Source organism: Amphimedon queenslandica, unplaced genomic scaffold (genome assembly GCF_000090795.2).
Source record: "Amphimedon queenslandica unplaced genomic scaffold, v1.1 AMPQUscaffold_13482, whole genome shotgun sequence".
In the NCBI taxonomy this organism is placed as follows: domain Eukaryota; kingdom Metazoa; phylum Porifera; class Demospongiae; order Haplosclerida; family Niphatidae; genus Amphimedon; species Amphimedon queenslandica.
This window is the reverse complement of record NW_003546282.1, coordinates 64,291-90,083: the sequence shown is the minus strand read 5'-3', so window position 1 is coordinate 90,083 and position 25,793 is coordinate 64,291. Positions and strand designations below refer to the sequence as shown.

The following is a 25,793-nucleotide window of genomic DNA, read 5'->3' as shown; positions in this document are numbered from 1 at the left end:
GCTGTCAAGTTTAATAGGTGTGGTTCTCCCGATCCCGCCTATCACAGTCACGCCTACTTTATCACCACATTTGCCGTGTTGATGATAGAATTTTTTGCCGATTCGTGTAGTATTTATGTCGCTATTCCAGGTTTCTACTCCACAGATTTTGTGTACAAGAGAGAGCAGATAAAGAACCAGGCGGAGAAGCCAAAGCCTTTCTCTAAAAGACGCCCTTAAATCTCGGCCTTACGTAAGTCGTCCACAATGTCCTGGTGTAATATGTACGATAAGTGTTTGTATAAACACGTACATGATCATATTGATAATATCAATCGCCTTTCACTTAACTGTGTAAGCTATACCTCTTAGCCATCCTCTCCAATGCGTATATTTTCTTTTACTAATGGGCAGTTCTTGTAATCACTGTGGTGTCTTCTCCCTCATCCCTCTATCTGGGCTGTTATTGTTGAGTTTACAGTTATTGTTTGTATATTGTTAGGTAAAGCCCATTACCAGCTACTTTTTCCTAATGTATACACTCTCTCTTTATCTCAAAGACTCACCGTTTGTATATCATAAACCCTTTCATTTGTGTTACATATATGTCACTCTTCTGTGTGTGTGTACACTGGCAAATAAATGGCTGGTGTTTTTTATATGTGTGTATATGTATATCTAAACTCTGTTATTATAACAAAGGATGGATATTTGTTATGATTATGGCCTCATTTATTGTGGATAGAAGAGGAGAGGATACTGTGTGTGTATCTGTATGGATGTGGACATTATACTCATTTAAATAAACCCACACAAGCACACACATACATATAGATTGTGTCCATTCTTATTATTATAATCTGCTCTCTAAATGATTGCATATATTTTACATTAGCGATACACATACCCTTTATAGAATTTGCATTATGTCGCTCCTTAAGAATATCCTCAAACAAAAATGATCCAAGCATTCCATGTTAATGTGTAATTTTTTGATTTTTTTCATAGACTATAAATAGTTATTGTGTTGCTAAACTCTGATAATTTCACTCAAGATATGTACATGTACTTATTCTCCACTAAATATTATTACTGTTTCTATCTCCGTTGATTTATGTATCCAGCTTAGCAACTCCTCATCTAGGACATAAAGATGTAGCCCCTAATATTTAAGTATGCTTTTCAAGTACAAATATGCAATACAGTACATGTGACTCAATGTCTGTGCATGTCTATGTAGTGGTGATTGTTGGCTAACAGGATTAATGCTCCTTTCTGTTGTGTCTTCATTGTTTCATTGATGGTTGGGTCTGAGGTTTAGAGAGAGAAGGAGACCTGTAGGAGGAAATGGGGCAAAGAAATAAACATCTTTGCTTTTGCACACGCACCATTTGTGAGCAGAAATGCATTTGTGTGATCAGGATGTTACTTATAATAGGATTATGGGTTAATTATCGTATGGTGCAATATCCACATTGTAGCTTATAATGAATTGTCACATGCTTGTTGTATGTACATGTACATAAAAATTATGTGCATATTTTGCATGTATGTTCATGAACTTACATAAACCATATTTGTCCGTAATACTTGGTGGATTTTATGCATATTTGATATGTTTGTTTGTTATTGGTGTAGCCTTTCCATGATTTATACTGTGAATAACCAGCTAAATTGTGTATCAAACCTCATTCGTTCAATAATGTTTTAAAGTCAGTTTGTATCAAGTATATATATATATATATAATAATCAAATATTTGAAGGGCTCGCCTAGCAAATAATACTATTATTATCATCATTGTTATTATTATTATCCTTGTTGTTGTGTATTTCTTAATTGGGTATGTGAACGGAGCTATGCGCATTCTTTGAACCTGTATATTTCCTAAAGTATTAACACAGACTCTTGTCTCATATTCCAATCATCTCTATAACTTCCTTTCTTTGCAGGCTACACATCAAGACATATGTCTCGTCTTTTGTCTTCCTCTCTCTCCCTCCTCTCTCTCCTCGCCCTGCTGACCGCTCTCTTTCCTTACGTCCTATCATTCAGATGTTTTTCGACGGCATGTCCGGGTGGAGCTGACATATGCATAGAGCTGTGTCCCGAGGGTATCAACAAGTGTCACACTGTGAGACGGACTAATTCTTATCCTGTAGAGATGAGGTGCACAAACACACCTTCCTGCTCTCAGTCCTCTGATTGCGTTTTCGAGACACTTCAAAATTTTCATAGTCTGCATTATTGCTGCTGTACTGGTGATCTTTGTAATAGGCTCGATAACTACACTGATTCTGTTGATCCAATCCTCAATGTTACTAGTGCTATACCTACAGTACCTGTCCCAGTCAGACCTTCTGGTGAGCTAGATTGTTATTGTTGGTTGTGTTTCTTGTATTTTTATCAATTGTTTTTACTCTCTCGGTCTCTGGCTTTCCTTCTTTTTTTTCACTCTCTCTCTCTCTCTCTCTCTCTCTCTCTCTCTCTCTCCTGTATCTCTTTGTTCCATTATATTTATTTGCATTTTTGTATTTTTGTTTGTTTGCCTCCCACCCTCCCTTCCCCTCTCTCCCCCTCTTTCTTCCCCTCTACCTTCCCCTTCACACATTCATTCTCTTTACTTCCTTTATCGGCAATTTGGTTTATCATAGTCTATATATCAACCCCCCAATCCTTTGCTTTTATCTGACCAACTTCCTTGTATGGTTTATCTTAAATGTGCATCTCTCTCCCCCCCTCTCTCTCAGATGTCCTTATTTGTGAGAGGTACAACTGCTCATTCAACGATGATGGAATTTGCTATCACGGCTATGAGGTTTGCCCGGAAACCTTTAGCTCCAATCCTGATGATCATTCCTGCATAGCGACGTACCATAAAAACCCAACGACGAACCTCATTGAACTAATGTACAAAGGCTGTCGCCACAATAGACTACCAAACCCCTTAACTTTGCAAGCCTGTAGCAACTCCACTAGTATGTGCCATATTGATAATCCACTAGTCTCAGATCAGGACAGTGCCGTTTACTACTGTTGCTGTGGAGAGAGTCTTTGCAATCAAAATATCACTTTTACTCATCCTACTCAAGTCTCTACTTATGGTAAGGCATTAGCTATTTTGAGTGTGTGAATCATCTGATGCTTCTGAATTTAGTGTGTGTAATGTGATACCCTTTCACGGAAATTTGTAGGCATGCATTCTTTCCATTATGTACATGTACATTTATGCGTTTAATTTATAATATCCATTGTAACGCTGTATGTTGCATATGTGGGAATGTAAAAGTACGTGTACATGTATACGTTATCCATCTACTTTGTATTGTATGATTTGATTCTCTTTCTCTCTCTCTCTCTCTCAGGTTTGATAGAATGTTCCTCACGTAACTGTACCCATTCTTGTCGGATTATTAATAACGTCCCTGAGTGTTACTGTCCTACTGGATATGCTTTATTCAATGACTCTTCTTGCACTGGTAAGTGATTTTACTCACTCGCTGCTTGCTAGCGTGTGTGTGTGTGTGTAAACTAACTGTGTAACGCCCTTCCTTTCATCATCACCAAACTGGCTATATCTTAATTACTACCATGCCTGACCTGTACATGTACATGTATATACTTTTTATTATTATAGCCAGTCCTATTGATATATGTACATACATCTACTCGTAGCATTTTTATGAATTAGACCATACACTCCTGTCACTAGTTGAAAGGAATATGTACATGTACATGTACATGTACATGTACATGTAAATGTATTTCTTGTATAGTATTTGGTTTCAATGTACTTACATTGTGATGTGCAGCTATTATGAGAAATCTCTTTTCTGTGTGGTATTACATGGCCCTGTATAAACATACATGTAACTGTGTCCTTTGTCCTCATGTTTTTGTGAGTAAATGAAATTCTAATATTAATGTGCCTTGTAGCATAGCATTTATATCATTTAGTAATTAAGTGTGTGGGTGGGGATGTGGCCTGTACGCATCCTTTTTATTAATATCGCGTTAGTATTGTTTACAAACTATTGGGTGTGATTTTGGAACCCTATTACCATGTATAGTATGAGTCCTATTAATTTACTGTTAATATAATAATTTAATAATGATGATGATGATGATGATAATATTAAGCAGACCAGGTGGCTGTTGTTACTAAGGATATGTCAATGGTGGATCGTGTCCTTTTATATTTGTAGTCAAATATTTAAGTTATTCTTTGTCAGGACGTGTACTTTGTTGTAAGCATCATTGTGGTATGTGAGTGCGAAATTGTGTCCATTTGTTTGTCCAGTATCTTTGTGTACATGCATACTAATCCATGCTTTCCTTTTTTCTGAAAATTTGCTATTTTTTAATAATGGCCGTAACTCGAAAAGTTTAATTCGGAATCAGCTCAAACTTTATATAAAGCATAAGTACATCAATATGTATCAGAAAATGCAATAAAAATTGGGGGTGATTTCGGAGCCATTTTTCGGAAAAAACTATGGGCTATAGCCTTGGGTACTTTTCAGAAATTTGGCATTTTCTTAAAATGGCCATAACTTGAAAATTTAAAATCGAAATCACCTCAAACTTTCTACATAGTATAAGGACATCAATATGTATCAGAAAATATAATAAAAATTTAGGGTGATTTTGGAGCCATTTTTTGGAAAAAACTTTGGCGTTTTCTTAAAATGGCCATAACTCAAAAATTTTTAGTCAGAATCAGAACATAAGGACATCATTATTTGTCAGAAGAAAATTTAATAAAGTTTGGGGATGATTTTAAATTTTTTTGCAAATTTTAAAAAAATCATGAACTATTAATGCTGCATACATTTATCTGCTCAATGACACCTCTCCCTTTCTCAGATATTGATGAGTGTGCCATTAACAATGGAGGTTGCTCTGAAACATGCATCAACACTCCTGGAAATTACTCCTGCGAGTGTAACGCTGGAAGATATCTAAGCCCACACAGTGGCAGATGTGAAGGTAATTTGTGCAGCTACATGTAAGGGATACATACCATTTATTTGATGATTTTATTTTTAAATATAAGTATTTATGCATTTAAGATTATGATAAAACCTACATAAAAGAATAATAATAATAATAATGATAATAATAATAATAATATGATTTTAATTTTATAATTACAATATCTCACCTCAACTTGTATTTCATTGTATATGTGTTACTTTTTCTCTGATTCTCTCTCTCTCTCTCTCCCCCCCCCCCATTAGATAATGATGGAATAATCTGTCTATATCGTAACTGTACACTTGATGGTTCTTGTCACACTAATACAACTGAACACTGTGCCTCCTCACATGTTAGTAGATAATAATTAATACACATAACAAAAAATAGTCATGTATATGTAACTACATGTCTACATTATTAATGATGTACATTTAAGTATATGCACCTTGAGGACTCTGAAACCTTTTTTCACAGTATTTTCATTTTTAGTTGATATCTGATGATCTTAGGACAGAAACTCATCTTCATTATTGTGTTGCTCTTTTTCATTTCATTAATGGGACATTCTATCCTAACACTCAGTCATGTTTCGCTGGTAAGATCCAGGAAATAATTATTGTTTTTTTACTGTTATTACTACATGTAAGAGCAATATTATTATTATTATTATTATTATTATTATTATTATTATTATTATTATTATTATTAATTATTATTATTTTTATTGTTATTAATATACTATATATTATTATTATTATTATTATTATTATTATTATTATTATTATTATTATTATTACTTTGTACTTATTCTTGTCATTCAATAGGTTCTCACTCTAGTTGTCAAAACACTAATTGTACTCTGACCAATATTACCAGGCTCTCTCATAATAACGATGTCTATTCTTGTTGCTGCTATGGTGATCTCTGTAATGAAAGGGGCCTGATCTTTCCAGACTTTAACGCTACTAGCCCTATTCCCATGTCTTCCACTTCATTAATGGCCTCCTCTGATTCTATTACTATCTTTCTAAGTTCTTCTCCTTATGTCTCTGCTACTCAAACAGCTTCAAGTAAGTGACCTTTGGATTACATTGAAGACTATGTTTTCAGGATTTTAAGCAGCTAAGATTTAAAATATATAAATTACATATTCAATGACTAATACCGTATAGCGGAAAATTTTTTGTGGATTTCGCGTTTTTTTTTTCAAAATCCACAAAAATAAAATCCGCGAAAATTGATTTAATACAGTTCAAGATGGCCGAAAAGTAGAAAACCACAAAAATTAAAGCCACGAAATTGATTTTTGAACGGATCCGCAAAGTTTTTGGGCCACGAAAATTTTCCGCTATACGGTAATTATTTATTAATCAAAAGTGTAGGATATTTGTCTGTGTTTATCAATTATAGTTTGTGTGATATCATGAAAAATGTTATTTTGTACCCTGTTTTTTTATGCATTATAAAACTGATGCCTTTATATCTTGTAAATGTAAGAAGGTTGCCACTGCTAACATATTAGTGATCTTATACCAATTTATTACCATGTGCTGTACTATTGTATGGAGCAGCACTGCATTAGAAAAGAGCATTATTATCACACTTTAAGTCGAAAGGGAGGGAGTATCAGTAATTAATTAAAGGGGAAACTCCAGTCACTATACCTCCTCCTCCTCTCTTTACCAATAGCAAGGAAATAGAGCCAGGTGTTGGTGGCTGAGTAGTAGTGGCAGTCTGTGTTTGTGTGTGTGTGTGTGTGTGCTTTTTTATTGATAATATCTGATAAAACTGAAGCCAGTTTCATGTCCCTTTTGTTCTGGCTTCTGTTTTCCTTCTCCAGTGACCTCTCATTTATTTTATAGTTATTGTAGTGGATGATCACTAAGAGATTTGCGTGTGCATGGACTCTGTCCATAGCCTTCCATTGTTAACTTGAAATGTGATAACTTCATAGAGTGTGTGTGTGTGTGTGTGTGTGTGTGTGTGTGTGTGCGTGTGTGTGTGTGATAATTAGCAGCCATATTGGAGTGAAGGCTGCACGTACATGCAAGCTCCTAATTAAACAATAGAAAATAAATTTAAATTATTATTATTATTATTATTATTATTATTATTATTATTATTATTATTACTGTGTTTTGTAGGTAATAGAGTAGTATATCCATCAGTATTTGCAGCTCTTTTGCTGATAATGGTGTTAATTCTCTGCAGTATTTCGATCATCTTGTGTCGTGTGAGGGTAGCCTTCAGAAAAAGACTTGATATGAGCAACTATCAGCTTTCGTCTCCTTCTCCAACTCTATACGATTCTCCCGAATTTATGAAAATAATCGGTCACGGTCGTTTTGCCCGTGTTTATCATGCACGAATGGGTACCCGAGATGTTGCCATTAAGATATTCAACGGTACGCTACAAGCAAAGGGAAGCTGGACACAAGAGAAAGACATATATGCCACAGAGAGACTGGAGCATGAGAATATACTGAAGTGAGTTATAATGAGAGCATCACAATAATAGTAAAAAGAGGGTCGGGTTACATAATGTGTGTTTTAATTATGTGTTGCATGTACATGTACATACACTTATGTACTATAAAGGCTAGGTTTACATTCGACGAAACAGTGAAAAGTGCTGGGCAATTTGACCTTTTGACGCAAAAACGCTTTGAAGTTGACGCAAAATTGGTCAAATTTCAATTTTGCATTCATTTGCATTGCGTTTTGTGTCGAGTATAAACCTAGCTTAAAGGCTAGCAATTGATGAATAGCAATACATGATTACTATTATTATTATTGTTGTTGTTGTTGTTATTGTTGTTGTTGTTGTTGTTATCATTGTTGTTGTTATTGTTGTTGTTGTTGTTACTATTGTTGTTATTTTTAGATTCCTCTATCATGATCATCGCTTTCACGAAGGTCAAGACACCTTGTGGCTTATTTTTGATTATCATTCGAACGGCTCTCTCTACGACTACCTCCAGCTTCACCGTCTCACGTTTGATGAGCTATTCTCTCTGTGTCTCTCGGGGGCGGCTGGGCTAGAGCACCTCCACTCTGTCGATAATTGTCCCGAGACTTATAAGCCGGCCATAGCCCACAGAGACCTAAAGAGTAAGAACATACTGGTCAAGAAGGACATGACCTGCTGCATTAGTGACTTTGGGCTTGCTATCAAATTTGATGGGGTTGATATGATCCTCTCTGAAGCAAAGGGACAGGTTAGCTAGAGTATGATATATCGTGTGTGTACATTTTCAAAGTAGAAGATTAAAATTCAATTTCTATATACAATTCTAGTGCATATGTGTCTGATGTCACATTGCTCTTGCAGTACTTATCTCTTGTAATCCATTGTGTGTTGACTGGGTCAATATTTTGTAATGAAAGAGAGAGACTAAGAGTTAGTCAGTTTGTAAACAAGCATGAGATATTGTCATGGTAGGAAGTAACGAATGACTGAACCTTCTCCTCCTGATCTAATGATAGTGATGTTGTAATGTATTGTAGTGGTCTTCATTAATATTTTTAGCCACCAAGAGCATAAATATATTTGTAGGACTAATCCTGTGTCTACCCTATACATCAAACTGTGTCTAATATTAATGTATAGTTATGTACTTGTAATGGGCATACAGTGTACCACTCCACTCTGTGGGCATACACTTAAGTGTAAGCTACATAGCACACATGTGTGTGTGGTTAGTGAAGAGGCTGATAATGGATGGATGGTTGGTGTAGGAGAGCTCCTCTGTATGTACAGTGCCTCAACTTTGATACTTTGAAGGATACTTTTAACTAATTAGTGTGAGCAGGTGGCTCCACCAGTGAAGTGGTTTGTGAATGGAGTGAGTGAGAGAGAGAGGGAGGGAGGGGAGGGTGTACTGTAGCATTGTAGTAAAAGGATGGATTAGGAGGAAGTGAAGAGGAAGAAGTTTAAGAGCCATTTTATAGTAATTAAATCTTCATAATAACAATAATTAAATAATGATAATTGTTCTTATTTTTAGTATTATTAGTCTTAGTTTTTTTTATAGTATTACATGTACATGTATTATTATTATTATTATTATTATTATTATTATTATTATTATTATTATTATTATTATTATTATTATTATTATTAGGACCATCACATGTACTTACATTGCCTGAATACTGTCCCTAATAGTCAGACAGTTCTAATTGTACTAATACTTCATTGCATGGCTACCTTATAGCACCTTCTAATGCTTCTGGAGTAGTCTTTAGACTGTTATCACTCCATGTAATCCAATTAGCATCACTTGTGAAATACGAGCCAATTGCTTTCTTATTTCAATATATTCATCAATTGATTTTTTAATTAATTTATTTATACTTTATTTGGTTGAGTACCCACGAGTTATTGTAAGAGTTACCCGTGACATAATAGAGATCCATTAATTGACAAAGCCTTTAGTTGCACCATGTTCTGCAACTACATGCACGTGTACAGTACGTGTAGTTAAAGTCATCAACCACAGTAATTGGTTCCTTATTACTGGATATCCTGTTCTTATTAAATAGTGCCGTCTCATTTTTCTCTTATTGCAAACTGTTGCTCTGACTACTATCAGCATGTCTATACATGCGTAGTATGACTGTCTTCTATTTGTATTGTATTTAGACTATGTTACTACAAAATGTAAGGACTCCACCCCCCTGACGTACTACATGTACTACATGTACAGTACATGTACATGTACAGTACAAATTACTTTACCAGTCATAGCTTTGATTAATTAATGGTGGGTCTTTTGTACAAATTTATGAGTAATTATGTATTTAGTTAATTTGTTAATTTACATCCTAATGATTATGCAGTGTGTCATTAGTTGTTTGAGTGTAATTCATCCACTGACTATTACTGTATGGACGCTAACTATTGCATTACTATTATAGACAGATTATAATTTTATAATAAAGCTTAATCTGATAATGTATGCTATTACACTTACATATAGCCTCAGAATTTCAAGGAAGAAGTTTTTGCAAATGTCAATTTAAACTACATGTACGTGGCACACATGCTGTGTTGCTAGATGATCATAAAATATTTATATTATTTGGATGTGCTGTATTGTTGACAGTAAGTCTTGTTCATCTTTCTTTCCTGTACTCTGCATTGCTATCTTGTTTGCCATTACATGCCCCATTACTTGTTAATTTTTTATCAAATTCTTTTAATTTTTGAACTAATGAAGTTTCTTTGACCATAGCAATGCTGTGTGTGTGTGTGTGTGTGTGTGTGTGTGTGTGTGTGTGTGTGTGTGTGTGTGTGTGTGTGTGTGTGTGTGTGTGTGTGTGTGTGTGTGTGTGTGTGTGTGTGTGTGTGTGTGTGTGTGTGTGGCCTTGTACTATTCAAGTAGACATTTTACAGTCAGCCATTGTGGAGAATTCTCTCCTAGCAATTTCTGATGAAAAATAGCCATCAAAAATGGCCAAAGACTAAAGGCTATAGCCTTTGGTCTTTGACCTGATATTTTAGTAATTTTAAAAATTCGTTAAAAAAATCCAAACTTGATTGGAATCAGCTCAAATTTTCTACACAACATAAGAACATGTATATGCATCAGAAAAAGTTATAAAAATGAAGAATCCTCTCCTTTTCAATTTTGGCAAAATTTGGCCCGAAACCATGTTCAACAAAATATTGAGTATAGGACTTGCTTTGTGTCAATTTGTTGTCAAATATGGCAGATCAAACCAAGCAATGCTCAGACACATTATCTGAACATTGAAAGTAATTTCAGGCTCAGAATTGTTTTCCAAATAATAATAATAACCATGCACTCTCCTTATCTCCCCCCCCCAGGTTGGTACCAGTAGGTACATGGCACCAGAGATACTAGAGGGAGCAGTCCGGTTTAATCAAGAAGCTTTTTTGAAGATTGATATATACGCCTTTGGACTTATACTATGGGAAATGCTGTCTTGTTGCGATCTGAATAACATCAGTAAGCATTTTATTATTAATAATATTGTTATTATTATTAATGTATTATATCGATGACAGTAAGTTGGAAGATACGACATATTGATAATAATAATAATAATAATAATAATAATAATAATAATAAGTTTAGTTGCTCGTTTTTCGTGAACTTTTGCGCGTTGTATTGCTCCCTAGATTAATAACACTTGCAATAGTTAACTCAATTTAATTTAACTGTAGTACAGTGTACATGTATATACTTATACCAGATACTTTGTCAATGTACATGTACATGTATAGTTCAATATACATGTAGTTAATACTCAGATACATTTTGTACACTGTACAAGCATGGGTTCTACATGATATTAGATGACTTCTCTTAATACTGATTTCTCACAGACTATCAGCCATCAAACACTAAGCATAACCTCTCCATTATGCAACACATGAAATCACTTTAATTATACTCTACCCAAACTTTGTAGAGCAATTAATCAATTATAGTAGTGTGTACATTCTTGTGTTGATGGATTATAATTGCTTCCCTGAGTTCCATCTCTTAGATCTTGTCAGATCTCTCTCTCCCTCCCTCTCTCTCTTCCTTGGAAGTACTATAGGCTTAAGGTGTTAGCTCCGTAGGAGTACTCGCTGATCATGAGTAGAGCTCAAACCTCAATTTGTTTTCCTGTTGTTATTAGCTTATAACAACATTCTCATCCTGATAAGAATCAATCCTAATTGGATCAGCTCTTGTTTTACCAGCCTCTTCCATATGTACATTGTGTGCTACATACTACATGTACATGTACATACCCACATACTTACATCAATTAATTTATAGCCCTTTGCTTTTCTACCTATAATTGATAGAGTCTGTATGTGCTTTGGTACTTATTAACACGTGTATGTACATGTGTTAATGATTCCTCTAACCTCATGGCTATGTTACTCTTTGGGACTCAATGGATTGTTCACAATGTACTCTCTGTTTGACTATATACAGTGACTCTCTTCATGTAATTCCAATGCTCTTGCTACATTGGTTACAGTCAATGGCCGTGGTTTGTATTTTGGAAAGGTTTGGGCTTTTGATTTGCAGATGCCACTCCCTCTCAAGTCTCTTTGGAGCCTGCCAGGTCTGCCGGGAAAACAACTGGAGACTATCCAAAAAGAGAACAAACTCTCAGTATAACTTATACTACACATACATGTACATACATATGTACACATTAATGCATACATTTACTATTTACTCAATACACCACCTAATTGTTCATGTAGATGTACATGTACATGTACATGTAGATGTACAATCGTTTGTATGTGTATTGATTATCATAGTAGGGTTTGTGAACCCTTATCTATTCATTTAGTGGTCATCCTTGTCATTTAGCTAATTAATTGACTGCATTAGTCCATCAGTGACCACTCTTCATCAACTCATATAATATACTAAAGTATAACCATATTAGCCCTACCACCGGGTAATGGAACCTTTGGGATGGATTATTTCCTAGTTGCTAATTGTTTTAGAAAGAACGTTGGGAGATATTTTATTTGTGTTTTAGCTTTCATATGCAGTCGTACATGACAACCGTTTGTGAGGTTATTTTCATCATGTGCATGTACACATGTATGTATACATTTCTTCTTGTATTATACCTACATTTGCTATTGCTCATTCAACATATTAATAACTCCTGTATTTAATCAAAAACAACTTTAAATTTGCTTGTACATGTATAATTTAACGTCTCAACAAAAGCCAGGTGCTTTTGATTTTAAGTAATTTAATATTTATTATTAGTTTTGTAGTTATTAGTAAGAGGATTGTGTATGCATGATCTCAGTCTCTCACAGCAAGCGAATGATCATTGATGAGCAGTGTGTACTATTGTTTGTTGTTGGTGGGTTGTATCGAGTGATTTGGCTGTAAATAGAATGTAAAATTACTTAATGGGTCTGTGTAAATAATGACAGCTGCTCATGGTGGAAGAAGACTCCAGTGTCTGCACTTACACGCGTATAGCCACACTCTAGCAATGAAATCACCACCTTTCTTCTCACAGCCTTATAACCACCTTTGAACCTACACATGTATTTGTAAAGGCTATAGGAACAAGAGAGGCTTCTAATATTAAACAAGGCTTTTTTGTTGGACTTTCATTCTCGCCCACGTTTGCTGGAGGAGGGTGTGAGAATATCATAACAGTCCTTAGTGTGGTTACTATGGTGACTGATGAGCCAGTTCATCAGATTCAAATTAATTAACCAAGAGACAGCTGTGTGGAGTGTGTTAGTATCTCCTGCTCCTTCCCCTCATTCTGTGGGAGAGGGTTCACCAGCAGAGGAGTTCACTAAACTGTCACGGTCCATCAACCATCATCAGCTGCTGGTTTGGAGGAGAGAGAGAGAGAGCTAGGATATAATTGTAGTATTATTGGTAATTTGTGGGTAATGCCCATTCTTCTGTTTATGTTAAGGATTATTGAGGTTTTGTGTCTCTTGATGTCTCTTGCCCCCTTTTCCTTCCCCTCTCTCTCTCCCTCTCACTTTAAACCCATAGCCTACCTTCACATCTAAAAATTAATTTATTATTTCTATTTTGAAAGTAAAATTCATCATGTGGCACAAGGTGTGTGTGTGTGCCAAAGGAATGTTATAAGTATTATGACCACTGTTTCCACGTTTGTCTAGAAAGTGATAGCAGATCCTTGAGAAAGGTTACAGGGTTCACCATTACAATGAACCATGTCCTAGCTCCTCTATACTGTATACATATTGCATATACACACACACACTTAGTCTTGGCTGTAGTTGGGGCTTATTTTTGATTATGTATTTGGTTTGCTTCACTTGTTATTATTTATTTATTTTATTTTATTCTTTCTGTTTTATGCTTGGGAATACCGCTCTGCCCGTGAATACCATTATTTGCCTCGTGTATCAAATTCCATGGATCCTCTGAGAGATGACGCAGGCTCAAACAGGCATACATATATAGACACATGCATAGAGAATTATCTACAGCAAAACTATAAAGAAACAACTAGTAGACAGATAAGCAAAATGAATTAATTCAAAAGATATAGACTACACACTGGAACCTCTTTAAATGGGCGCCCTTTATAGCAGTCACCTCTATTTGATGTACAGTACCTAGTGTACCAATAACGGGCAGAATTCCTCATTATAATAGAGGATATGCACTGTACTCTTATAACTGAGCCTTTGACAATTATCACAATTAAAAAATTAGTTTCTTACCTCCCCCTCTTCACTATACCCTTTCCCCTCTCTCTCTCTCTCCCACTCTTTTTGTCTCTTTGTGAGTAGGTACACATGAGTGAATTAGCAACTGTGGAGGATTTTTCTGTACATTATTATAATTTATAGTGCAGGCCATACAAAGCCAATACAGCCCAATAGAATATGGGCCATCAAGTCACTCATAATTCAATCAAGTGGAACATATTAATTTCCATAACAGAGTCACGCTTACTGAGTTTTTCACTGCTCATATAAACACTGGTCAATTATCCACTGACAGATGCACATACACACACACACACACACTCCAAAAACTGATAACTCCAGTAATGTACAATTTATATGCAATTTACTGTACATGCACATGTATATGTACATGTACACATGTATAAACGTACATGTACATGTACATGTACGTGTGCCTGCCTGTAGTTAGCTAAGTTATTAGCTTAAACAAAAGCACTGAGAGATTTATTAAAATGTAAGGATCATTTTATCAAATTGTGTTTCTAGTGACAAATTGACATCAAAAATAGTGACAATTGTGAAGCCTTTATTATTTTACTGTAATTAGATGTCACTAAATGATATTAAAAATGACTAAGTCTTTGTTGAAGTAGCTATAGCTCATGTTATTATAGACATATAATAAAATTCATTATTAATAATGCAGCTCTTATATACATAATTATAATATCTTAAATAGACTAATTTACTTGCATTATTTTGCTGAATGTTTGTGGTTATGATGGTTGGTGTGTTTGTTCATCAATGGAGTGTGCCTTGCACTTCTTAGTCTTGAATATTTCCTCTCTTTTTGATTGATCAAATAACCTCTTAGAGTATATTTACTATAAATCTCAAATTCTTTCAATGAAATGTGACGTCACTTTGTTGGGAAGCTTAGCAGCACGAGAACCCACTGATAGTACTCTTTGAAGGATGAGCATATCGCCATTCGTGCATGTATCAACGTGTGTGAGTATCTATTGGGTTGTGCTACATGTGTATGGCTGTGCAGGTAACTGTATATAATTCTCCTTTTGAATGCTTCAACCATTCTATCAGAAACAGAGAAAAAGAGAGGGAGAGAGTAATGATTAACTTGTTCATTATTATCATTGTTATTAAATGTATTTATTTGTTGCATATATGTTATACATGTATCTGTGTTCAGATTATCAGCTAATTTACTGTTAGTATATGTTAGTATATCTTAGTATATCTTAGTATATCTTAGTATATGTTAGTATATCTTAGTATACTTACGTGTTACAAATGTACATGTACACGCACATATTAGAATTATGTTCTGTTGATCTATTATTAGTGTTCAGTGGTATTGTGGTATTGATAAGTATCTATGATGTAATCCACTCACATAAAAACTTGAGTGTATAATATTATACATAATATTATACACTACAAGGAAGTGATAGAAATTCTGTTTTTTAATGTACAAAGCATTTTCTGACCAACAGACAGCAGTTGATTTTTAATTGTATAGATTGGGTGGTTTCCTGTGGTTGGTATACAAAGGATTACTGACTAACTTGTTACTGCATGCTGGCCTTTAAGATCCACTTCTTTTATTTTTATTTGTACAAAGTAGAAAAACTCAAGTGCTAGCTATTATGTAAGTTTATGTTTCTTAATATTAAAACATCATGTCCATTTGTGTATACATACAGGCTCTGCTAAATAATCAATAATAAGTATAATAATGCTCTCCTTTTTTATACTAGTATTAAGAGATTGTACACACGTTATGTACACATGTATTTGTATGTGTTTTGCAATAGATACATGTGCATCTACATGTATGTATGTATGCAAATCTTGTGAATACGTGAGTGTACGTATGAGGTATCTGATTTGTGTGTAGTATGTTATTATTGAGTGTTCCTGTTTTTGTGTATGTGGTTGTCTTTGGCATTTATTACTTATATGTCCCTCTCCCTCTCTCCCTCTCTCTCCCTCTCTCTCTCTCTCTCTTTCTTCTATATTCATGGACTCTTGTATGGTGTCTCACTCTATTTAGATTCATTAAAAATATATTTGTTTGTTGTCTCATATTATTATTATTAATTCAATAACTGACCTCTTTATACCTTTTCCCTATTATAAGTGGAATCCTTTTAAGAGCTAAACAGCTGTTTTCTGAGCTGGACTGGCCCTCCCTCTCTGTCTCCCATTAGAAGGCTCACCTACCAGGCTTCACCCACTAATAATGTACACTTGCTCCAGTCCTCCTTAATACCACAATAAAAGACTCCTGCCCTCTCTAATAGTTTGTGTGCTATCAATGAGTGTGTGTGTGTACATGTACATTTATGTGGCCTTTATGAGTGTGTCTGTGTGTAGCTGTGGGTTTTTCTGTATAATGTGTCTCTGTATGTTCATATGCCTTTCTGTCTGTCTCTCCCCCCTCTCTCTCTCTCTCTCTTTCCTTTTCATCACTCACAGACACTAAGACTTTTCTTTTTGTTTGTCTACATGCATGTATGATAACCATATAACATGTCTACATTTAAAGGGAGACCTGCTGGTATTGCTAATGCCTTGTGTCCTACAAGTAGTTCAGGTGCTATGAATCATTGTGATAGCTGATACTGAAATATTCGTTGCTACAGTAATTATTATTATTAATGGCTGGGCTACATTGATTGAAGCTGGTTATTATTATTTTACTGTTGCTTCATATTTGTACTTGAATTACAAGTACATATACATGTACATATAATATTATTACTGACGCCCATCAATACAACTTGTATAGTATACAGTATCCCCAATACAGTATATATTAATATAATGTATGCACATGACCATTATACCTTATTGACTATGAGGTTTGCTAATCAAGTTTCAAATTCAAAAAAACACCAAAAGCCCTCAAGGTTTCACCACCTAATAAACACTAAGCCAGTGGCTCTGAATGGATTGCTCATGAAAGACGAACAAATTGCATGTCTTGTGTACATAATGGTCACAGATGGCAGCCTAAGTAAACTGTGGTAAGGATGACCTGGCAATTGAGGAGGAGAGGGAGAGAGAAGAGAGAGAGGGCCGGACTTCTTAAGTGTTTGTGGCCTGGTTAGTCCTTCCCACTACCTCTTAAGATGCCTCTCCCTCAGTTTACAAAGCTCACCTCTCACTTCATCTTTTCCTGGTACTTTGTAGTATAAGCTTTATTGGGCTCTTGTATGTCTGATACAATCACTTGTGTTCATAGAGGAACATTGTTTACCTGTTCCAATACGTGTAGTGTGTGCATGTGTATAGCCTGCAGCTAATGTATCTCATGAACTTTGTCTCAAAATGATCCAGATGCTCTTTCTATGACTAATCTTTGAATAAGCAAAGGTGTGCCTCTAATTTTGTAGCATGTGGTTGCTATTAGTCAGTAATTGGTCTCCTTGCCCTTTGTCCCAGTCCTATCCTATCACTAGTGTACTCATCATAATTAGTTTAAGCTTATGGGGTTCTCATTATGCCCTTTCATCATTTATCCTCTGGGTCATTTAAATACATACCTAGACAGGCTTTCTACGTGTGCCCTGTGTGTAGGATGACAAAACCTCTCAAGGGCAGCTGGATTTAAAAAACAAAAGTGTTACAGGATGAAATTTAAACCTGAAGCCAATGATAAAGTTTCCAGTTGATTGAGCAAATCAAAGATCAAGCAGTGATGTGGGTATAAGTGTGACCATTAGCTAGAGTATCTGACCTGTAATAATAATAATAATAATAATAATAATAATAATAATAATAATAATAATGATAATAATAAGTCAATGTGTATAAGAATGCATTTATAATTTGAGATATGTACAGGCATAAACTTTAGCTGCACAATATAATAATAAGAACAATAATAGTTATAGCAATTAAGAATAGACTAGACTCTTGGTTATAGGCATATAAACATGTATGTATACATGTATATATAAGTATTATTATTTTTGTGTGTGTGTGTGTCTGTGTCTGTGTGATTGCTATTGTTAATGGTTGGTTGGGTATAGCAATATTTGTAGATATGGGTGGTAAATCTGGTCTCTACTAATATCTGCTTACATGTATATTTGGCAGTAGTGTATGCTCAGGCAAGCGTGATCCATAAACTAATCTCCTAACCCTACAGCTCTGTTAGCTTAATGGTCCTTATCCTTTACTCACATTTGAATTTCAACCCCATTTACATCACAAGATGTATGTGGTTTTCGTACAATATTTGAATCTTAGTGACATAAAAGGATAATACTTGACTGTATAGTCTTAGTATCCTAATTCTCTACTATACTATTGTATTGGGTATTTGTTTGAATTTCAATTCCTTCTGCTTCAGTGAAGTTATGTTTTTGTTTGTAATGGGAACCTAATAGAGTGTGCATTACATATGCACAATTTAACTTGTTCTCTCTCTCTCTCTCTCTCTCTCTCTCTCTCTCTCTCTCTCTCTCCCCTTCCCCTTCTATTCACAGCTTCCAATCCAAGTTACTATCCTCCATTTGATGGCTGGGTTTCTGCAAATCCTTCGATTGATGAAATGAAGAGGATTGTAGTCGAGGAGAAAAAAAGGCCGCCCATTCCTCAAAAGTTTCAAACAAACCTGGTTAGCAACAATCAGTTAGTAATATGATGGAACCTTGTCTGTACATGTATGTGTATGTGCAGCTATAAAAGGACCTAGTGGATATGGTCAAAATTTGAATGTACATATCACAGCTGGTATAGACTTGATAGTGGTTGATGTTCATGTACTTTTATCCTTTATCTTAGCCTCAAAATAATGAATATGCTCCCTTGTACATTTATATAAATGTATATGTATATTATAATGAATGCGATATGTATATTATAATGAATGCGATATGTACATGAATGTCACAGTGACCTTGAATTCTCTCCCATATTTTGTCTCCTTTTCTCACCTGTCTCTCCCTTATGATAGAAGTATTCATTCATTGCTGATATTATCGTGGAGTGTTGGGATGATGATGCTGATGGCCGACCTGCTGCGTCTCTCATTTCAAGACGTCTGAGCGAGTTCCAAACGGCAGGTTATACCGCGTCTCCACACCTTCCTCCTTTGAGCAACAAATCAAGCAAAGAGTCTGGATTTCACTCTCTGTCTGGCCAGCCACTTCTTTCGTCCTCAGGAGTAAACAACGATGCCTTAGCTACTGACTATAACATTAACACCCCTTTACCGCCGACCCCAACACCCAGCAGCCCCAGTATAACCCTCTCTCCTACTGAGATTAAATCCCATACGGTTCATGATTTTTCATCGTCATCAACCTCTTCTTCCTCTTGCCCGACTCGCTCGTCTCTTCCCATTCATTTTTCTCCTGCTAAGAAGTCTGATACTAGTGATCCTAGGAGCAGGAAGGCCGTTACCCCGTTGAGATCCAATCCTGGGAAACCGACTGATTTGGGTAGTGGGAATATCAGCGGAGGTGACCTTTTTAGCCAGTATGACCTTTCGTCTAGTTCTGGTGCCGGAGACGTCGTGTCTCCTTTGTGTGATGACGTGAGAAAGTTTTCGCTCCAGTTGGATTACACGGAGGATTTTAAACCCGATAATGAAGAGAACCCAACCGAGACTACATTATGAATACCTAGCTAGCTTGCTTCTCTTTTTTATACCCTAGCTCCCCCACCTTAACTCTCTCTCTCTCTTTCTCTCTCTTCTCCTCTTGTTTTAGTCCTTCAATGTTGGTAGTGTCCATTATAATAATGGCCAGCTCCTGTGTTTTTTATGTTTTTCTCACATTCTCCCTCCAGTTCTCTCTTATATATGTTTGAACGTTCATGCCTCTTGCTTGTGTCCTTCAGTAATAATAATACTCATAACTCAATCTCTCTATTTTGTACACTTTGCTTCGTCAAGAGTGCCAAAACGATGTGCCTTCTTGCCTTATTCATTAATGCATGACTATTTTTGTATTTTTTCAATTTTCCTTTGTAATTAATTGTTTTTTAATTCTAAATAATTGTTATTTTTTAAAAACATTTGTACTGTGGTAGCATTAGCTTTATAAACTGCACAGCATTACATGCATAGGAATGGCTGGCTGTATACCAGTATCTATTACCTCCTCATCTGAATCAGTGTTGAGTTAAATCATGTATAGAACTTAATGTTGTGTGTACGGTAATTAGTTGCATCATCAAACTGTGAGCTGTTGAAAGTATTCCAATTAGGCAATCGTCTGTAACAGAAACCTAACCGTGAATCAGAGGATAAGATAAAACTTAACAGAGTGCACAACTAAAAAGATTCAAAGAAATAATAATGATGATCATAATGTACATGTACGTGTACTCTCTCCGTCAAAATTTTTGGATAATTTAAAGGCGTGGGTAGTAGAGGGCGTGTGCTCACAATTGAAATAAATCAACACGTGGTCAGTTATGGTTTATAAGCGGTTTTCCACTAGAGCAGTCCCACACAGCATACCTTTCAGGTAGAGAGAAGAAGTATTTTGACTTACTTGATCGTCCTTGCTTTGTGTCTTCATTGACGTGCAGCCTTGCAGAACACGTAAGTATTGGTGCGTGCTGTGCCTGGCCAGCTATGGTCTCTCTGGCTAATTAAAAGCTACTAGCTCATATGCCTGCAGCATGGCTTGTAGCTGTGCTCAGTACAGAGATCGACATTGCGTCGATTCCTCTTGCAATAGAGTTTCTGTACTTGTATCTGCATTTTGTGATGCGCAGTATGCATGTTGGTTCTTATTTTATCATTGTTTAATGCTACTCTTCTCTTCTTACACGCACAGCTGTTTTTGGGTACTATTACTCTACTCCATTCGGTTTTCCTACCATTATATCTTTCATTGACTGCTTTAAAATGGCAAAAGGCTCTGCAGGTCAAGGAGGGGTGAACCAGCTTGGCGGGGTGTTTGTCAACGGTCGTCCACTTCCAGACATCATCAGGAGGAAGATAGTGGAACTGGCGCAGAATGGTGTCCGACCATGCGACATCAGCCGTCAGCTGAGAGTCTCTCATGGCTGTGTGAGCAAGATATTAGGAAGGTAAAGCCATTGGATCTTGTGTAATATCAGCTGCGTGCCTTCTGTGATAAGATTGCTGCACAAGCTTGACATTATTCATTGCTAGCTCAGACAGTGTACACACACACACTAACATTAAAATAATGCCTTAACGACATTCATGAAGCTTCTTTCACGCATTAAAATAAACTCACTATGCAATGAAATATAATCCCAGAAAAACTCACTACTAGTACTTTTTGCATCTTTTCCATTATCTGCAGATTTTACGAGACTGGCTCTGTCAAGCCAGGGATCATCGGAGGTAGCAAGCCTAAAGTAGCAACTCCCAAAGTTGTCAACAAGATTGAAGACTACAAGAGAGAAAACCCTAGCATTTTTGCATGGGAGATACGCGATCGCCTCCTAACTGAAGGCATCTGCAACAAGGTTAATGTCCCATCGGTGAGCTCCATTAATAGAATAGTCCGGACAAGAGCCCAACAGAGGCAGAAAGACCTCCAAGAGAAAGCAGCACTCGGTCACTTCTCAATCCTCCAGACCCTCCCTCCTCCTCCTCACGAGTCTTACAACGGACTCATACCCTCTCCCTACAGCCACCACACTCTCTCTCATTTTGCTGGATTCCCTCCCCGGCCTGGTAGTGGAGCGATGCCCCCAGGATGTCCCGGTCCTTGGGGCGCTCACCCCGGCTTACAAGAGCATCCACACCAGCCCCCGCAGCATCACCACTTAGACTCCGGTAGCTCTAACGGGAAGCTCTTGACCGTTTTCCCAGCAGCTGCTACAACAACTCAGCAGTCCGCCACTCCTAGCATGCCGTATTTTGTCTATCCAACAATTCCCCCGACTACCGGAGGAGGCGATAGTGTCTCTTGTCACCAGGTTAGAAAAACTCGTTATTTATAATATTTGAATTAAATCTAATTAAATGGTTAGTTTAGTTTGCTCAAACAGCCTTTTATCGGTCTAATTAATGTTTGTATTCTTTGCTTATTAAGAACACGCATACACACCACATTTAATTATCGATGAGTAATAAAGTATTGTTAGAAGGCCTCAGTTTATATTCAACTTAATTTCCTTTCAGGAGATAAACAGTGGCTACAGTCAGATACAATGTACCCCTTCTGGTGCTTCTGACATTCCTAACAATCCGTCACCCAACATGCCTTCCTCTAATATTGACAAAGCTGCCATTGATCATGACATGGCTGGTCAGTCTAGCTACATAAGAGGTGCTGGGGCCAACTCGCCTACTACTCCATCGAAATCACCAGTCCAGGGACATAGTGGAGTACCGAATATCTCCGGAAAAGGTAGCGCAATAATTATTTATCAGTATATGCTTTATGAACATGCAACATTACGTAATTATTAATTATGCGTGTGGTTGTGACATGTTTGATCTTGTGTACATTCAGTTTAGTGGTTGGCCTATGAAACATGGGTTTGCCCTGTTATAACATGTTCCTATACGCTTGCTTGTTACAATGTGTTTTTTGTCGATAGTCTGTCACGCAGTTTCATTAACCTTTCAATAACAAACCTTTGTGTGTGATCAATTGCCCCTTAAGAATGAGTATAGGAAGCTATGGAAGAATAATAATAATAATTGTCAATCGCCTGGTATAGACTCAATGGCTATGCGGTTATATTATGACGTTATATTTGATGTATGTACGCTGGTGTATAATACTGTTAGCCCTATATGAAATAATGACTAATTATCCGACACACAAACAGTAATCCTAGTACGTGGCATAGGACAATCTTGCATGCCTCATCTTTAGTCTATTGGAAAATTGGATTCAAAACATTCTCACATGACGCTAATATTAAATAGTATAGCATGTATGAGATGAGAGCATCCATGGAACACCTGTGGGAGTCAATAACAGGTAGTTCACTGTATATTGTGACATATGCAAAGTTCATTATAGAAGAAGTAAATGTGCAGCCAGTGGAGTTTAATTTGTTTGTCTGCTTATGAATTAGGCCAGCTTGGTAGCTTTGTGATATTTATTGTTGTGTTTTCTGTAGTAGGGAAAAGTTATCCCAACTTTGTATTGCTGTATTGCAGCTAGTTCTTGTATGTTTCTAGGTTATTGTAGCTTAATTTTCTTAAGCTATATATATTATATTCATTGTACATCTGTCTCTCTATCTGCTGTTAGTCACTGTCATAGCATTTACATAGCTTGGTTGCATTTCTCCTGTTGAATGTAACTACTGAAGCCCACAGTTTATATATTATACTTTTTATCTTTTCATCTCTTCCCCTCTCTCCTCCTTTCCTTTTTCAGACTCACAAGAGCAGCTGATAGTTAAGACAGAGGGAACAAGAAAGCTCACCCCATTCCAGATCCATCAGTTGGAGCTCTCATATAACACATCTCACTACCCAGCCAGACCAACAGTGAAGCAATTGGCCAGTCTTCTTGATCTGCCAGAGTCAACCATTGAGGTATTACTAATACTAATATAACTGTTTTGTGATGAAAGTGATTATTTTATTTTCGCAATGTATCTCTTTCATCATTATCATTAAGCTTATAATTCATACAAATTACACATTAATTGCATTGTCCATGCTAGCTGCCTCTAATAGCCTGCGGCAGGTTTATTACAGCTCTGTTTCTACCTGTTTAATCTACCGAATCATGCCAAAGAGAAGAAACAAACACACACTCATACATTTTGTTATGCTTGGCCTTTACCACGGCTCACTGGAGAGTATAATTGCTGCATGAATATTTGTCTACTTAGTTTATGGTGCCATCTGGCATGTACAAGTATGTTTGTTGGTGGATCATAGTGAGTGTGGACTGTTATGAATTCTAATGGAGGGAGTAGCAGATTTATATATGTATACGTGTACACTTAAATGTTAATATATGTGCATTAAAAATGTGTGTGTGTGTGTGTCCAAATCTAGTGGAGTTTAATATGTGTATTCCTGTTTATAGTTTGTGAAACTTTGAGGATTAGCTCATTTTGTAATGCACTGTGACTGATGTCTCTCCTTTGAGAGACAGTGCATTGCATTTGTATGGGTGCATGTCTCTCATCAATTACATGTACAATGCAGGATATAGTCTTGAATTCAATACTAATTTACTAAAAGTATTCAAGATGATGCAATTATGTGAGAGGGGGGAGAGCTCAAGGTCTAAGTTCTTGATTGTCAGCAGACCATGAAGGACTTCATTTTAGGATAATTTGATCATAGTACCAGGTAACAGGAAGAGCATAGAGTAAAATGAGATGGATCTTGGAGACATAAAGCTAATAACTAAAGAGGATCATACTATGTTTTCAATGTCTAGTGATTTCGAATGATCAGCATTCATTATGTAGCAATGTAGTATTTTCACTGTTGAGCCATATAATCGCTAATCCTTAAAGAGAAATGAGAGATGGAGAGATTTGTTTATGAAACAGTTAGCGCTGATGGCAGCTGCAATTACCCGCTCAGACAGTGATTGGATTTGGTGATGGTTATGAGTCTTCAATGATTCGTTAAATTGTGTGCATGCAATAGCAATGTGTACTGTGTGCTTTTGGTTCTAATGACTTGATGAGGGGAGATTGTTGACAAGTGACAGATGATGCATTGAATGGCTAATAATTATCATTAATTGAGAAGTGAAGTGGAAAGAGATACACTAGAGAATAGGATTAACTATACTGTATGTCTGACTTTGATTCAACTACATTGACATGACTTCCATGTGTTTGTTCAATCTGCCTAATACTTTTTGATGCACAAATTTGTCCCTTTTATACTTTTTTGGTTGTTATTCTGATATTGAGCTAAAATATTTTGTCATTTACTGAAAAAAAGGAAATTTTTCTGTCAATCCACATTCCATGTCTTTCTGTCAAAGCCTTGTAGCCTTCTGCTTAATATGAAAGTAGCTAAATAGATACATCAATATTGTTTTTAAAACCTACTTTAGCTGTTATGCCCTCACTTAGCACCATCAAAAGCCTCTGGACTATAAGCCTTTACGTATTGAACCAAATATCTTCACTCTAACCCTGAGCCCTGACAACTACAGCAAGGCCACCATTGGCCCATTACTCATCAAACATTCTTGTGGTGGGTATCAGGAATGTAGTAGACTGTGGGGGGAGTGTACGTGTATATCCAACAATCCTGTACTTAGGCTCATTCTTAGCAAGCCAGTTCTATGCCTCATTGACTCATCCTGGTTTGCCCACATTGACTAATGATTACCGATAGTACTCGTGAATACCCTTCACACATGCATTACTAAGTATGGCTCCGTGGGTGTCTCCACTAATACTTGTATGCGTATTGATTGATTATGTGTGTGTGTGTGTGTGTGTGTGTGTGTGGCTTAAATGCGTATCATCCCCCTCTTAAGTGATATGGGTCATAAATTTGATTCAATATGGTCGGTCCTCTTTTGTAAAGGAGTGTGGGGGTAATCCGATGGATGATTGCGCTTACGTGTAATTATACGTGGGCTGTGTTGGACATAAAAAAACAATTGGTTTATTGAAAAACTTTGTATCATTATATAAATAATTTTCCCTATTTTTTAGAGTTGGTTTGC

At 36.3% G+C, this 25,793-nt stretch overlaps 2 protein-coding genes and 1 long non-coding RNA gene across 3 annotated transcripts in view; 2 read left to right on the top strand and 1 right to left on the bottom strand.

Annotated features, from left to right (window-relative positions):
• The first annotated feature begins 66 nt into the window (after window positions 1-66).
• Window positions 67-19,984, top strand: LOC100632911 (bone morphogenetic protein receptor type-2-like). Its single transcript, XM_003384860.3, has 13 exons — window positions 67-232; window positions 1,931-2,341; window positions 2,729-3,082; window positions 3,344-3,457; window positions 4,845-4,967; window positions 5,219-5,307; window positions 5,448-5,553; window positions 5,783-6,028; window positions 7,103-7,445; window positions 7,843-8,176; window positions 10,792-10,933; window positions 18,669-18,799; window positions 19,139-19,984. The coding sequence occupies exons 2-13, from the start codon at window positions 1,948-1,950 to the stop codon at window positions 19,802-19,804; spliced, it is 3,042 nt and encodes a 1,013-aa protein (XP_003384908.2). The 5' UTR covers window positions 67-232; window positions 1,931-1,947; the 3' UTR covers window positions 19,805-19,984.
• A 655-nt stretch (window positions 19,985-20,639) lies between these two features.
• The window catches only part of LOC100632785 (paired box protein Pax-9-like), a gene marked incomplete in the record, with an annotated part of 6,407 nt that continues 1,253 nt past the window's right edge, over window positions 20,640-25,793 (top strand). The window contains 5 exon segments of the mRNA NM_001305254.1: window positions 20,640-20,734; window positions 20,973-21,228; window positions 21,471-22,092; window positions 22,298-22,526; window positions 23,514-23,674. Coding sequence (NP_001292183.1) covers window positions 21,044-21,228; window positions 21,471-22,092; window positions 22,298-22,526; window positions 23,514-23,674 — 1,197 coding nt within the window.
• On the bottom strand, window positions 24,833-25,709 carry LOC109580672 (uncharacterized). Its single transcript, XR_002184311.1, has 2 exons — window positions 25,165-25,709; window positions 24,833-25,109 (listed from the first exon to the last, which is right to left on the bottom strand). It is a non-coding gene; the product is annotated as an uncharacterized LOC109580672 (long non-coding RNA).